Source organism: Macaca fascicularis, chromosome 7, assembly GCF_037993035.2.
Source record: "Macaca fascicularis isolate 582-1 chromosome 7, T2T-MFA8v1.1".
Classification (NCBI taxonomy): Eukaryota; Metazoa; Chordata; class Mammalia; order Primates; family Cercopithecidae; genus Macaca; species Macaca fascicularis.
The window spans coordinates 54,768,193-54,781,273 of record NC_088381.1 but is presented as its reverse complement, the minus strand read 5'-3'; the positions used below and the strand labels follow the sequence as shown (position 1 = coordinate 54,781,273).

The window sequence follows — 13,081 nt, the reverse complement described above, 5'->3', positions numbered from 1 at the left end:
CTAGATTGTAAGAATCTGTAGTAATATAACAGTTCACACTTTTAGTTATTTTTTCAGGGGCAAAATATTTGTAGGTTAAAATCAAGGATAATAGTAATATTCTAAGTTTACAGACTCCTCAGAAAACAAATAATATAGTTTATATTCTTGAGATGAACAAAGCTTTAGGAGAGTCTTACTGGCAAAGTGCTCAAAATGGAAAACCACTTTTGGGTCAATACTTAATTAGCTGCCCTATATCTATGTGAAGAGACACCATGTTATCAATTAATGTTTTCTTTCACAATCTTCCACACTGTTTCTCCCAGTTCTCACTTTTCAAGCATACAAGAGTGCTAATTGAAAACACTGTACGAAAATGGGAAGGATGATGAGCTCCTGAAAATCCCAGGCCTAGATTTACAAGCTGTTCCCTTCATAAGCAGCAGCAGTAATGCCACTTCTTTATTCTGCAGGGAGTCCAGCCATCTCTAAGAAGTACAGTCCATTCCATCTGGCTACTCACTAGAAGGATGGTAATCCTTTCCCCATCAGAGGCTGAGGCTAAAATACAATGCATTGCCTTGTACAGTTACCATCCAAGGGCATCACCAACAAGTATACTAGGCATTTATCTTTGTCTCTACTAGGCATTTATCTTTACATATGTTGCTCAAAGTCCAAACCGAGGCAGAATATAAATTATGTATATGAGTGTGCTCATGTACTCACAGGATGAATAAAGATTCAAACCCATGACCAATCTAAGGAACATATCCTGCTGTTGACTCTCATTTTAGTATCCATATATGGCCAACTCATTGTAGAGTCCAATCTTAAAATTTCCACACAGTTTCTATGTCTGCAGGTATGGAATAACTTAACCAATAGAGCAAAGGGATGCCAATTTTGTGGGATGGCATACTAAAAGGGTATCCCATCTTTAGGAATTTGAATGAACAAATAGCAATTCCATTTAAGAAATGACCATTAGTACCAAAAAGTGTACATGTAGATCCCTTCTGGGGGGGAAAAAAAAAGGAATACATACTACTGCTCATTTGTTGAATATATTTTTAAAAAACTTATTTTCTCTCTCCTCTTTTTTTTGCTTCAGAATTTTATATTTTTATGGTTTTTTGAGACAGAGTCTTGCTCTGTCACCCTGGCTAGAATACACTAGTGTGACCCGAACTTACTGAAACCTGAACTCCTGGGCTTAAGTGATCCTCCTGCCTCAGCCTCCTGAGTAGCTAGGACTACAGGTGTGTGCCATCATGCTCGGCTAATTTTTTTCATTTTTTTAAAAGCAGGGGTCTCACTATTTTGTCCAAGCTGGTCTTGAACTCCTGGGCTCAGGCAATCCTGCCTCAACCTCCCAAAGTGCTAGAACTACAGGCATGAGCCACTATGCCCCACCAAGAATTTATTTATTTTTTATTTAAAAAAAATTTTGAGACAGTATCTTGCTCTATCACCCAGGCTGGCGTGCAGTGGTGTGATAATGGCTCACTGCAGCCTCGCCTCGACTTCCTTGGCTCAAGTGATCCTCCCACTTCAGCCTCCCAAGTAGCTGGGACCACAAGCTCACGCCACCATGCCTGGCTAATTTTTTGTAGTTTTTGTAGATGTAGGGTTTTGTCATGTTGCCCAGACTGGTCTTGAACTCCTGGGCTCCAGCAGTCTGCCTGCCTTGACCTCCCAAAGTGCTAGGCTTACAGGTGTGAGCCATTGCACCCGGCTGAAGAGTTTATTTTTCAATCTATCAAAACCAGGGAGTTACCTGTTTGTATGGTGAGTCCACATCAACATTTAACAGACAACAGTCACTGTGTTATTGAGTGGTGAATATAAAAGCTTCCTACTTATGTAGGCTCACATACATACAATGTCTCACTGACTACTTCTAAATTATCATTAGTATTTTCCAGAGAAAAGGAAGATTAAAAATTAAGTTATATTTATTTTGTTCTGAGTGCTATTTTGGGGATGATTTCCTCTAAGTTTCCCACTCACTTTTCAAAACCTTTTGGGAAACTGATGCCCAAGAATACAGCTAATAAGTGACAAAGCTAGAACTGAGGCTAAACCACAAAAACCATGCTCTTCCCATTAAACCATTCTGAAGCAAGCATGAGAAAAAACTGTCTTGAGTCTGTTTTATTTTATTTTTAGAGACATGATCTCTCTGGACTTGAACTGCTGGGCTCAAGCAATCCTTCCACCTAAGCCTCCCAAGTAGCTGGGACTACAGTGACTCTGTTTTCTAATATTATTTACTACATTTAACAACCACGCAACAGGATTCTTAACCAAGTCTCCAACTCATTCATCCAATGTAATCCCATGGTTTTAGTAGTATTGATAAAGTCTGATGACATCTTATTTTTGATGATGTGCTGGCATATAAATATTTATCAGTGAGCACTCACCATTCCCTAACGATCAAGTCTGTTCACAACTTCTCGAACTGTAGCTATGAAGTTTTCATTGTCTTGGGGATTAGCTAAAATAATACTGTGCAGTCTGTTCATATATGAGTCAATGGTGTCCACTGTAGGTGTCTCTCCACTTCCTGAAGTGAGATAAGAATAAAGTAAGAAAATTCTCCCTATTCAGTTTTACCATAAAACACAATTTCAAAGAAATAGTGATTCTAATGTGGTCTGCTCCACAGACATGCTTTTAATTTTAGAGGAGAGACTTTTAGGTCTCAAAGAAATAAATTAGTCTACATACTCTAAATAAACAGATGGGCTATGTAATTGCTGATTGGATATATGAGTAGCTGCATGTAACAGAAGGTTAGACTCTCTCAGCTTTCTGCTGACTATCCTCAAAATGAAAGAGTATATAAGAAATACCAGTGTTCATTTTCCCCTCCTTCCCGTTAAAACAAAAACTACAAAGCAAACAAACATACATAAGAGGAAGCACTCTCCTCAAGATTTACTACTCAGTTTCCAGTGTTCTGAATAGCAAATTAAGCTTAAAAGAGAGGAAAACAGATATTAAAATATAAATAGACAAAAATTTGAATGACCAGAGAGCCTGAAACATTGGATGATTTTAGCCAATACTGACATTCTTTTATATCCAGAGGAGAAAAAATGTATTTTAATTAATTTTCCTCTGGAGGAGATTTCAACCTTTCCACACCAGTACTAACATAAATAGCATCCTGCTCCCCACAACACACACACCGCTGTCCCTGACAGTTCTCAGGCAGGAAGACTTACCAGGCAAGGGCATGCTGGCAAAGCTGCTGGTCAGCACCTGCCGCAGGGTCTCCAGGTGCTGCTGTAAGACTGTGTTGCGGCTCCGCTCCTGGATCACATCCACCTCCAGCTTCTCCACTGCTGTGCGCATGCTCTCCACGTGCTTTTGCAGGGCTGCATTCCTCTCCTCAAACTCCATGTTGGATTTGCGAAGCTGGCGGAGCTCTGCCTCCCGAGCTGAGGACATACATCCCACAGAACACATGCAGCACTAGAAGGAGTCTCTGAGGAGTCCCAATGACTCTTACAGGGAAGTTCTGCTTAGCTGCCTCTAATTTAGCTACCCCACCTCATCTCCCTATTCTCATTATGGCATTCCTGATAGCAATTTCAGCAATGAAACGCCTGACTCCCCAGAGCTATTTTAATTCTTAAAGTTAGTCACATTTCATACGTAAGATTGCAACAGTTTCAATTCCCAGTATTTTTTTGTTTGTTAGTTTTTGCTTTTTAAAATTGTACAATGAGAAGCCTGAGGGGTTTTGCAGGGGGATCCTGGGAGACTGGCCAAGCACAGCTGTAGGTACCCATCTTTACTACAATGGGATCAGATTTGCTCTTAGTTATTTTATATTTTGGACTCCCATGTAAGTTTTTATTTGTACAAAGGGTTCCAGGCTCAGAGTCTGAAGACAAGTGAATTTGTGATTTGCATTTATTTCCTTTCATCCAGAGACCAAAGAAGCTTTGACAACAATGGCCTAACTTTCCTTCACTGGTCTTTGAGCAGCTACCTTTACCATAGAGTGCAATATAGGCAGTTCTTCTTCCTTTAGACTAGTCCTAAGGAGGGATAACACTACCATTGCTTTTGAGCAATGCATTTCTTCTGAGAAGTAAGTCCCCTGTCAAAAATCTGAGAAACACAAAAAGAAACTTCAGTAATCACCTTTGCTATGGTTCAAGAATTCCTCTGTAAATATAGGGATGTCAAAAACAGACCGTTCCTTTACCTCTGTTTCTTTCTGTGAATCAAGAGGAACAAAACAGTTAATTCTTTTTTTTTTTTTTTTTTTTTTTTTTTTTTTTTTTTTTGAGACGGAGTCTCGCTCTGTCACCCAGGCTGGAGTACAGTGGCCAGATCTCAGCTCACTGCAAGCTCTGTCTCCCAGGTTTATGCCATTCTCCTGCCTCAGCCTCCCGAGTAGCTGGGACTACAGGCGCCCGCCACCTCGCCCGGCTAGTTTTTTTTTTGTATTTTGTAGTAGAGACGGGGTTTCACCGTGTTAGCCAGGATGGTCTCGATCTCCTGACCTCGTGATCCGCCCGTCTCGGCCTCCCAAAGTGCTGGGATTACAGGCTTGAGCCACCGCGCCCGGCCCAAAACAGTTAATTCTTAATAGAAGCTAAATTAAATAATAGTGCCTGAAGACAATGATCACGTCTTCTTTAAAAAAGAATAGGGTGAGCAGGGATCAGTCCAGGTGAGTCTGTGAGGGAAATGTATTCATCTTTCCATTGGAATCCAACTTTCATAGAGTTTAAGCAGGTAAAGTATTCACTTCTCTCAGGTGTACAACTACTGTGTAATTAGAAACCTTAAAACAACGTTACGTAAATTTCCCTAATGGAGAATTTGAAGCCAATTCTTAGCCTTGTATTTTGAATAGTCAACAGTATACAGTTGTGAAAGTGATTGCAGTGGGAATTGAGAAAGAGTGTTTTTTTTCAGTCACTTTTGTTGGTTATGCATGTAAAATGTTCCCTAAGATTATGCAATATAAATCTGCAGAGTGGACAATAAGAATTTTAAGCAGAAATCTGACAGCTACGAGCAATAATTATGATATTCCATTGGTTCTTCTATTTACTTATGAGAGGCAGCCTATCTTTGGGGTCTTTCAGATTTTCTTTAGACAAAGGAAAAACAAACAAACAAACATACATACAAGACCAAGAAATCAGAAATAACTAGGTTCTAAAAATTAGAAAGCAGAGGATTATGTGAGATACAAAAGAGTAACAAAGCCTAAAATTAATTCACCAATAAGCCATTAAAAGTCAAAAAGCCTCACAAGATCATTGCAAAATATATTCCAGAATGATCTTTAAGAATAAAGTCAATAATTCAAGATGCTTTGGCTGTCACTTCTAAAATGAATTTGAAGTTGAAAGCATTGTGAATATTAATTTTAAGTGTCTTGGCATAGTGTTCAAAATTTTCCATAACAAAGGTGGTAAAATGGCAGGAAGTGAGAAGTGAAGAAACTGTTAGTGAAATCTTAAGATCCCAGGACCTTTATAACATGAAAAACATGCAAACATAATACCTATATTTCATTCCTATAAACAACTGTTCAAAGCTAGATAGAATGTATCTTTCCTACTCTTGTCACCACTGGCTTTTTTTCTTTTTTTTCTGGAGACGGAGTCTTTCTCTGTTGCCTACGGTGGAGTGCAGTGGCGCGATCTCAGCTCACTGCAACCTCCGTCTCTTGGGTTCAAGCAATTCTCCTGCCCCAGCCTCTCAAGTCGCTGGGATTACAGGTGCCTACCACCATGGCTGGCTAATTTTCTGTATTTTTAAAGTAGAGATGGGGTTTTGCCATGTTGGCCAGGCTGGTCTTAACTCCTGACCTCTGGTGATCCACCTGCCTTGGCCTCCCCAAGTGCTGGGATTACAGGCTTGAGCCACCGTGCCCGGCCTCCACTAGTTTTCTAAATCTTTGAACCCCAAAATGACATGGTGCCCAGTAGAAAAGCTAAGCAGTTCACAGCTTAAGAGGGAAATCTGACACCCGAGCTCCTGTTTTCATAATGGTGGCTGCCTAGTAAGGGGGCTGGGCTGTGTGAACCACCTGCCAATGGCAGCTGAGCAAGAAAGACACTGAAAAGCTATGTAATTTCAGAACACTTAATTTCTACTTTGTATTTTTCTTCCTAACAAAAGAAAGCAAAGTTTCCCAGAACAACTTGAAAATAAACAACAAAATTATCAATTGAAAGTCCCAAGTTTCAACATGCAAAGCTCTACCTCGAGCCAGTTCCTAGGGGATTTCAATGGAAATTAATGTATGAACAAGAAAGGCTGGTTCCAGAAGGAATCTCAGCCATATTTTGCAGTGGCTTTCTCTCAAATTTGCTGGCTTCCCATATGCTTTAACTGTTACTGGGCTGCTGCAGGAAAACAAAACTTATGACACATAATCCCAACACGCACAAGGCATAACAGATACAAACGTAAGTCCACAGATGACTTAGCATAAAGACTTAGGACATTATCATCCTATCTTATTTAGTCTCCAACTTAACTGCAGTTACATGAGATCAGTTACCTAGCCATACGTCTCAATATCTGCCAGTTAGATGGGTAAAGTGGAGACGCTTGGCTCCCATTACCATGGTACAAAGATCCCTCTCCAAGGTCTTGACTCTCCTCAGACTGGTAATCTTTTCTCTCCTTTGCCAGAGCAGTCCAAACCAAGCTAATTATGTAAGGGCAGAGGCCAGCACCACATAGGTGCATTAACACACTGCCCCTTGGTACAGATTCTTAGAGCACAAAATAAGAAACATTAAAGCAATTAAATGAAACTGTTCAGTCTCTGAAAGGTAACAGAGAAATTCTACTTAATGGAAGAGTGGTAATAAAAAACATCAGCGCTCTTCCATTACTGAGCACATTTCATGGCATGGAGAGGATCCTCCTGGGGGCTTGGGTGTACTTAAGCTGCTCCAAGGATAGCTCAAGGGATTAAAATCATAAGGATTTGATTACCCTTTCACTGAAAGGGTCTAATTTGTTCAGGCTGAGTGTCATTCTGTCATTTCTCATAAATTAAAGGAGAAACAAAATTATTGTTTCTATCTTAGTTTTCACATAAGATACAGACACTTTCTTGAGAGTAATACTAGCTAACTCTTGGGTCTAGTGGGCTGGCTTTCGATTTGAGAGGAGCAAGAATATTCTTCACTTCGGTTTTCCATTCTGGATATTGAATGGAGGTTAAGAGAAAAGAGGCCCTTTTGAACTGAACCTATCTTGCTGTGATCTAGGCCCAGTGCCAGAATTTCAAAGAGTGTGATATGTGCTTCTCTCAAGAGCCTTTTACTTTGGGAAATGCTCTTAACATTGTGTACCACCCTGAAGTGCCCCACTGCTATGCAGAATGGCTTTCAGGTCAGCATTTCTTCAGCTCTAATATGCCCTCTCCAGTACCTGCCTTGGTAACAATGACTTATGGATCCAAGTTTCATTTGGAATACAATAGGTTTCTTTACTATACACAAACCAAATAGTTTACTTAACTACCAACACATTTTACTGACATCTCGGGCAACCAGGCCCATTTTTACTTTCAACACTGTGTCGTTTATGCTACGTAGCATGGCACTGTGCTGTCAAGAATGCTAGACTATGACACAGAAGGCCTGGGTTTCCGTCACAATTCTGCCTCCAATTTAATTCAGTAAGTGATTCTGGGTAAATTCTTTCCATTCTATATACCGTCTTAGGCAAGTCACTTTCCTCACTGACAAAATGAGGTGGTCACTTGAGAGGATCACTAAGTTTCAGTGTTTTACTCCTCATAGGATAAGTAAAGGGAAATAAGTACGTATTTAGGATCTACGGTCTTTAGACAATGCAAGATATTTGCTCTTTTATTAAAAACTTACTCATACCTCTGCTGGAGCCATTTTACCCACCCTGAGGTCTCCACAAAACCTAGGTCATTTTAAAGTCCTGATTCAATTACTCCTTTCCATGGGCTCCTTCTGTGGCTGCTTTTCACCCACAGTGCTTTCTATTTTTCTGAACTTCTATTATACTAAGAAGTTATATGTAAGAAAATTACTGGGTAACAGTGTTTAAAAACAGTTTTAAAACTTTCAAATCAGTTCTTTTATGTTGCAATTGTTCTAAAATTATCTAATTTAGGAAACATATTATTCAGTGAAAAATAAAAATGGCTAAAGTAAGGGACATTAATTGGGTCAACACGCTTACTAAAGGAGCTTTATCCTGCTGTGGGCATACCAACACATGGATTTACAGAACCTACTGTATAACCTTTTAAGAAACAACTATTCGCTCTCCATCTGCTCACTCCTTTTTTTTGTTTGGTTTAACATGTGTCTAGTCTAATCCTGTAACAGGGAAACATAGAGACTCACTTCTTTTCACAAATCACAGACATTACAGAAATTCATATTATACTAATGTATCTGAATAAACACCTTCACTTCTCAAATTATCAGCAGCAGGTTCTACGATACAGACTAAATCTACATGTTTTCTGACTGCAACTATCAAGTTTACTGAAGACAAAAATGTCGCATATAGTTTGGCCAGCAAAATTCATAGTGATGAAATGAGTCAGATGATTGACACCTATTCAGACGACTGACTAGAAAATGTGAGCTCTAATGTTTCAGATTACTGTCCAAATTCTCTTTGGTAACTCTTAAGGATAGAGAAGCTATAAAATAGAGAAAAAAAGAAGTACGGAAATTTCATGATATTGATAGTTGGGCACACAGGCAAAGAAAGATAGAAGTAATTATACAAATGTCTGCTAATATGAAAAGTTTGCAACATTATTATGATTTACAATACAAAGAATACATACAAAGTTTCTCCAGCAAAAAAACATAACATTTCATCCGAATTAGAGCATAGAATGTCATATATAATTACATTTATATGGGATCTATCTGAAGAATAAAATGCAAATATTTACTATGTTTCTCACTTTATAGTTCATAGATGGTAATAACATCTATTTGACCTGTGAATCTGAATCTTTTCTCTATGTTTTAAGGTAACCAACATTTCCTTGATTTGGTAAAAAAACAAATACATGTAAAATAGTACATCAGAAAATTCTTTTTGTTCAAATTCCCAGTTATTTCAGGTCAACTTTGAATAGATTCTTGTACAAAAATAATCACTTATGGAATACCTTCTCAAGGTAAGGGTATCATGATAGGTGGTATAGGGTTGGATATAAAGATGAAAACTAGACTGTGCATGTCCGCAAAGAAATTACAACCAAAGAGTGTGAGCCCTTGAATTACCTCAAAACCCCTAGGTCAGATCAGCTAAGCACATAAGAGAAGTATAGAGAGCCATGAAGGTTAAAGGAAGTTGGAGGAAACAAAAGTTTGAAGGAGGAAACATAATTTGAAATAACACACACACCTAAATCCCATACACACAGAAACATAGGCCTAAATCCTATCAGTGGAGCTGAACCAAGTGGGAGGAAAGAAACCAGTATACAAACACGTGCTAGTGAAGTGAGGGAATAGGAAAGGAGGTGTAAGAACTGAGACACTGGGCAGGGCATGGTGGCTCACGCCTGTAATCCCATCACTTTGGAAGGCCAAGGCAGGTGGATCACAAGGTCAGGAGATCGAGACCATCCTGGCTAATATGGTGAAACCCTGTCTCTACTAAAAATGCAAAAAAATTAGCTGGGTGTGGTGGCACGAGCCTGTAGTCCCAGCTACTTGGGAGGCTGACGCAGGAGAATCGCTTGAACCTAGGAGGCAGAGGTTGCAGTGAGCCGAGATTGTGCCACTGCACTCCAGCCTGGGCAACAGAGTGAGACTCTATCTCAAAAACAAAACAAAACAAAACAAACAAAAAAATGAGATACTGGTGCTTGTGCTCTATCGACATTGTAGCTGAACAGTTCATTTTAAGCAAATGCTGGATTCTTTAAATAACAACTTTTCTGAGAGTCAGATTAAAGTATGTGGTGATGATAAACTATGGTCAAGTTATAGCTTTCAGCTAGCCCTGATTTCTATACTTCATTCCAAATTCCAGCCATCTTTGGCATTTAAAGCCAATAAAATTCTTAGATCACAGGAAAGGATTGAGGTTAGGGGCTGTAGTTCAATGACAGACACACAACGTAAGTGTCTGCCATATGCTAAGAACCCCCAAGCTAAAGTATCTCATTTAATCTGAATTATGATATAGGAAATACTCTGCATTCCTTAAAAAAAAAAATCCAGTAGCATTTCAAAAAGCAACATTATTATAAATACATATATGTGGTATGTAGACAGATGGCTAATTACCTCATGATCATGAGTGGCCTGCCGGGCTGCATCTAAAAATATAAAAGAATAAGAGAACATTACATTTAAAAAGAAAGCAATAACCAAATCGAAGTGTATGACTGTGCCAAACTATAAAACCTGCTGATATATGTAGATTCTCATAACATATTATATTTTTCCTTAAGGCTTTATTAATCGGTCAGCCAACAAAAGTAAGGGAACCCCATACCTACAGAATTAGAATTCATAATTAGGCATAAGAGAAACAGCAGACACAGTTTTTAACTTTAGGGAGAACAGGGTGAAAGAGTAGACAGAAGACACAAACCAAAGAGACTACTTGTACAACATCTATAATTTTAGCAGGCCAGATGCCCAAGTAGAGAGAAGATGTGATGGCTAAGGAAAAATAGACTAGTTGTGGATGGTGCTTCAAAAATGACACATGAAAGTCTTAGAAGTGTTAAAGGCAAGTTACTGTTACTGATACAATTTTGTAGATAGGTTTGCTTATAGGCAGAGAAATGCCTAAACTGGGAATCAGGAAAAGGGCAGGCAGGCAACTAACAGGGGGCTTGGAGGACAAGCCAAAATCATCGATAACAGACATGGAAACCCAGTTGAAATTTCTAAATGAGAGCAATGTGATTTTAATAAAATTCCAAAATAATGCTTGTAAGTGAATAGTGGAGAGAAAACAGAAACACGTCTTTTCTAGTTACCACTCTTAACAGTTGGTTTTATGACAGACACTCCATCACCCACAACAAATTACAAATACATTTGGTTCTGGTTTTGATACCTTGCCTATGAGATTTGCCTTTCTGACGGTCCTGGGTTTTCCTACTGAAGACCTTGTAGGCCTCAGTTTTCTGATACTGTTCCAGTTCCTTCATGTAGCGCTCCTTATCTCTGTCTGCTTCATCAAGGTAGCGCTAGGAAAGAAACACAGAATTATTTTCAAGAAAATGAGATCTTATTTAAATAAAATTAAACTACCTATTTGAAGAAAATGAGACAATTAGAACATGGGAAGAAAAGAATATAGGGAATATGCCTTAAAAAAGAATCAGAAAAATAAGAGTTGTATGAATAGAATAAAATATAACCTCTCAATTATAAAAGAAATAGGTCATTATGAGTTTTTAGACTAATTATTGCCTTTTCTAACCTAATGAAGACAAGTTCTACTGAGATCATTCTTATAAAAAATTCATGAAGATGATTAGAGTTATTCTTCTAACTCTATAGATAGAACTCTACATGGCCACTAGAGCCATCCTCATGAGATCTGCACACCACATAGGCACACTTAGTCTTCCCAGGGGAAGGAATAGAATATTACTTTGTTTTGCTGTCTCCAGCCCATTTTGAGGGGATGATGTCATACATCAATTGGCCCTTTAAGAGCCAGAAGATTGGAGCAATGAAGCTAGGAGACACAAAGAATGTAAAAATAATGATCTCATCCTATGGACCTAAAAATGGACTACTCTGAGAGAACCTCCATCTACATGCTTTGATTGCTTTGTGCTATTAATTATTTAAACAAAGTTCATTGCTCTACCAGGATTATTTTGTTTAATGCTTTGCCCTTTTCATTCATCAAAAGGAAGTATAAGAAAGTATAAAAATACTGCTTCTAAATGAATGGAAAACACACTCAGAAATCATATTAAACACCTTGTCCCACATAAGAGCCAGATGTAGGGGATACCCAACTGGCCAAATCTGGTACAATTTAAGCACCAAAATAATTAAGTATAGTAATACAATATAAACTAGTAGAAGAAACTTCATACGATTATTAGTATGATTTATAATAGACATAATACCAATGATTTGTTACCATACAAATACAATAAATGGGGGTATACATGGGGGTAGGAGCATGGTGGCTCACGCCTATAATCCCAACACTTTGGGAGGCTGAGGTGGGTGGATCACTTGAGGTCAGGAGTTCGAGACCAGCCTGGTCAACATGCTGAAACCCCATCTCTACTAAAAATACAAAAATTAGCTGGGTGTGCGTGGTGGTGCACGCCTGTAGTCCCAGCTACGTGGGAAGCTGAGGCTAGAGAATCACTTGAATCTGGGAGGCAGAGGGTGCAATGAGCTGAGATTGCACCACTGCACTCCAGCTTGGGCGACAGAGCAAGACTCCATCTCAAAAAACAAACAAACAAACAAACAAATAAATAAATAAATAAATGGGGGTAGGGGATCGGGCATGGTGGCTCATATCTGTAATCAAAGGATGTTGGGAGGCTGAGGCAAGAGGATTGCTTGAGCCCAGATGTTTGAGTCCAGGCTGGGCAACAAAGTGAGATCCCATCTCTACAAAACATAAAATAATTAGCCAGGTTTGGTGGTATGTGCTACTCAGGAGGCTGAGGTGGGAGGGGTGCTTGAGCCCAGGAGGTCAAGGTTGCAGTAAGCCGAGATCTTGCTTAGATTAGAATGCTGAAGGCTAACTGGTAAATGTGAAGGGAGTGCTGGAGTTAGAAAAATCATCACGTTGTAACCATAATGATAAAGATTAAATCAGGCAAAAACAATCAATGGATGCTAAATCTAGGGGAAAATGTTGATGTAGAACACACTATTTGCATGTTCTTAAATTGTCTCCCCATAGATTACTAATGACAAAGGAGAATTTAAATCATGTACCAGGTAAGCAAAATTAATATTACCAGTGAGAAACAAAAGGACATTGTGTGCCTGCATATGTGATATACCGCCTATGCAAGTCATTCCACCAAGAATGCGTAACCTCAATCTAATCATGAGGAAACATCTGAAAAATACAC

At 38.9% G+C, this 13,081-nt stretch overlaps 1 protein-coding gene and 1 long non-coding RNA gene across 3 annotated transcripts in view; one reads left to right on the top strand and one right to left on the bottom strand.

The window, feature by feature from the left end:
* HMG20A (high mobility group 20A) overlaps positions 1–13,081 on the bottom strand; it is a 69,751-nt gene that overhangs the window by 4,209 nt on the left and 52,461 nt on the right. For both annotated transcript variants that reach the window (XM_015453149.4, XM_005560171.5), the window contains 5 exons: positions 11,074–11,206; positions 10,290–10,321; positions 4,147–4,222; positions 3,219–3,434; positions 2,412–2,554 (listed from right to left, as the gene is read on the bottom strand). In XM_015453149.4, coding sequence (XP_015308635.3) covers positions 2,418–2,554; positions 3,219–3,434; positions 4,147–4,222; positions 10,290–10,321; positions 11,074–11,206 — 594 coding nt within the window. In that variant the 3' untranslated portion in view covers positions 2,412–2,417. The remainder of the gene's footprint in view (positions 1–2,411; positions 2,555–3,218; positions 3,435–4,146; positions 4,223–10,289; positions 10,322–11,073; positions 11,207–13,081) is intronic.
* Positions 1–13,081, top strand: part of LOC102130784 (uncharacterized) — a 57,936-nt gene that overhangs the window by 17,340 nt on the left and 27,515 nt on the right. The window lies entirely within an intron of this gene.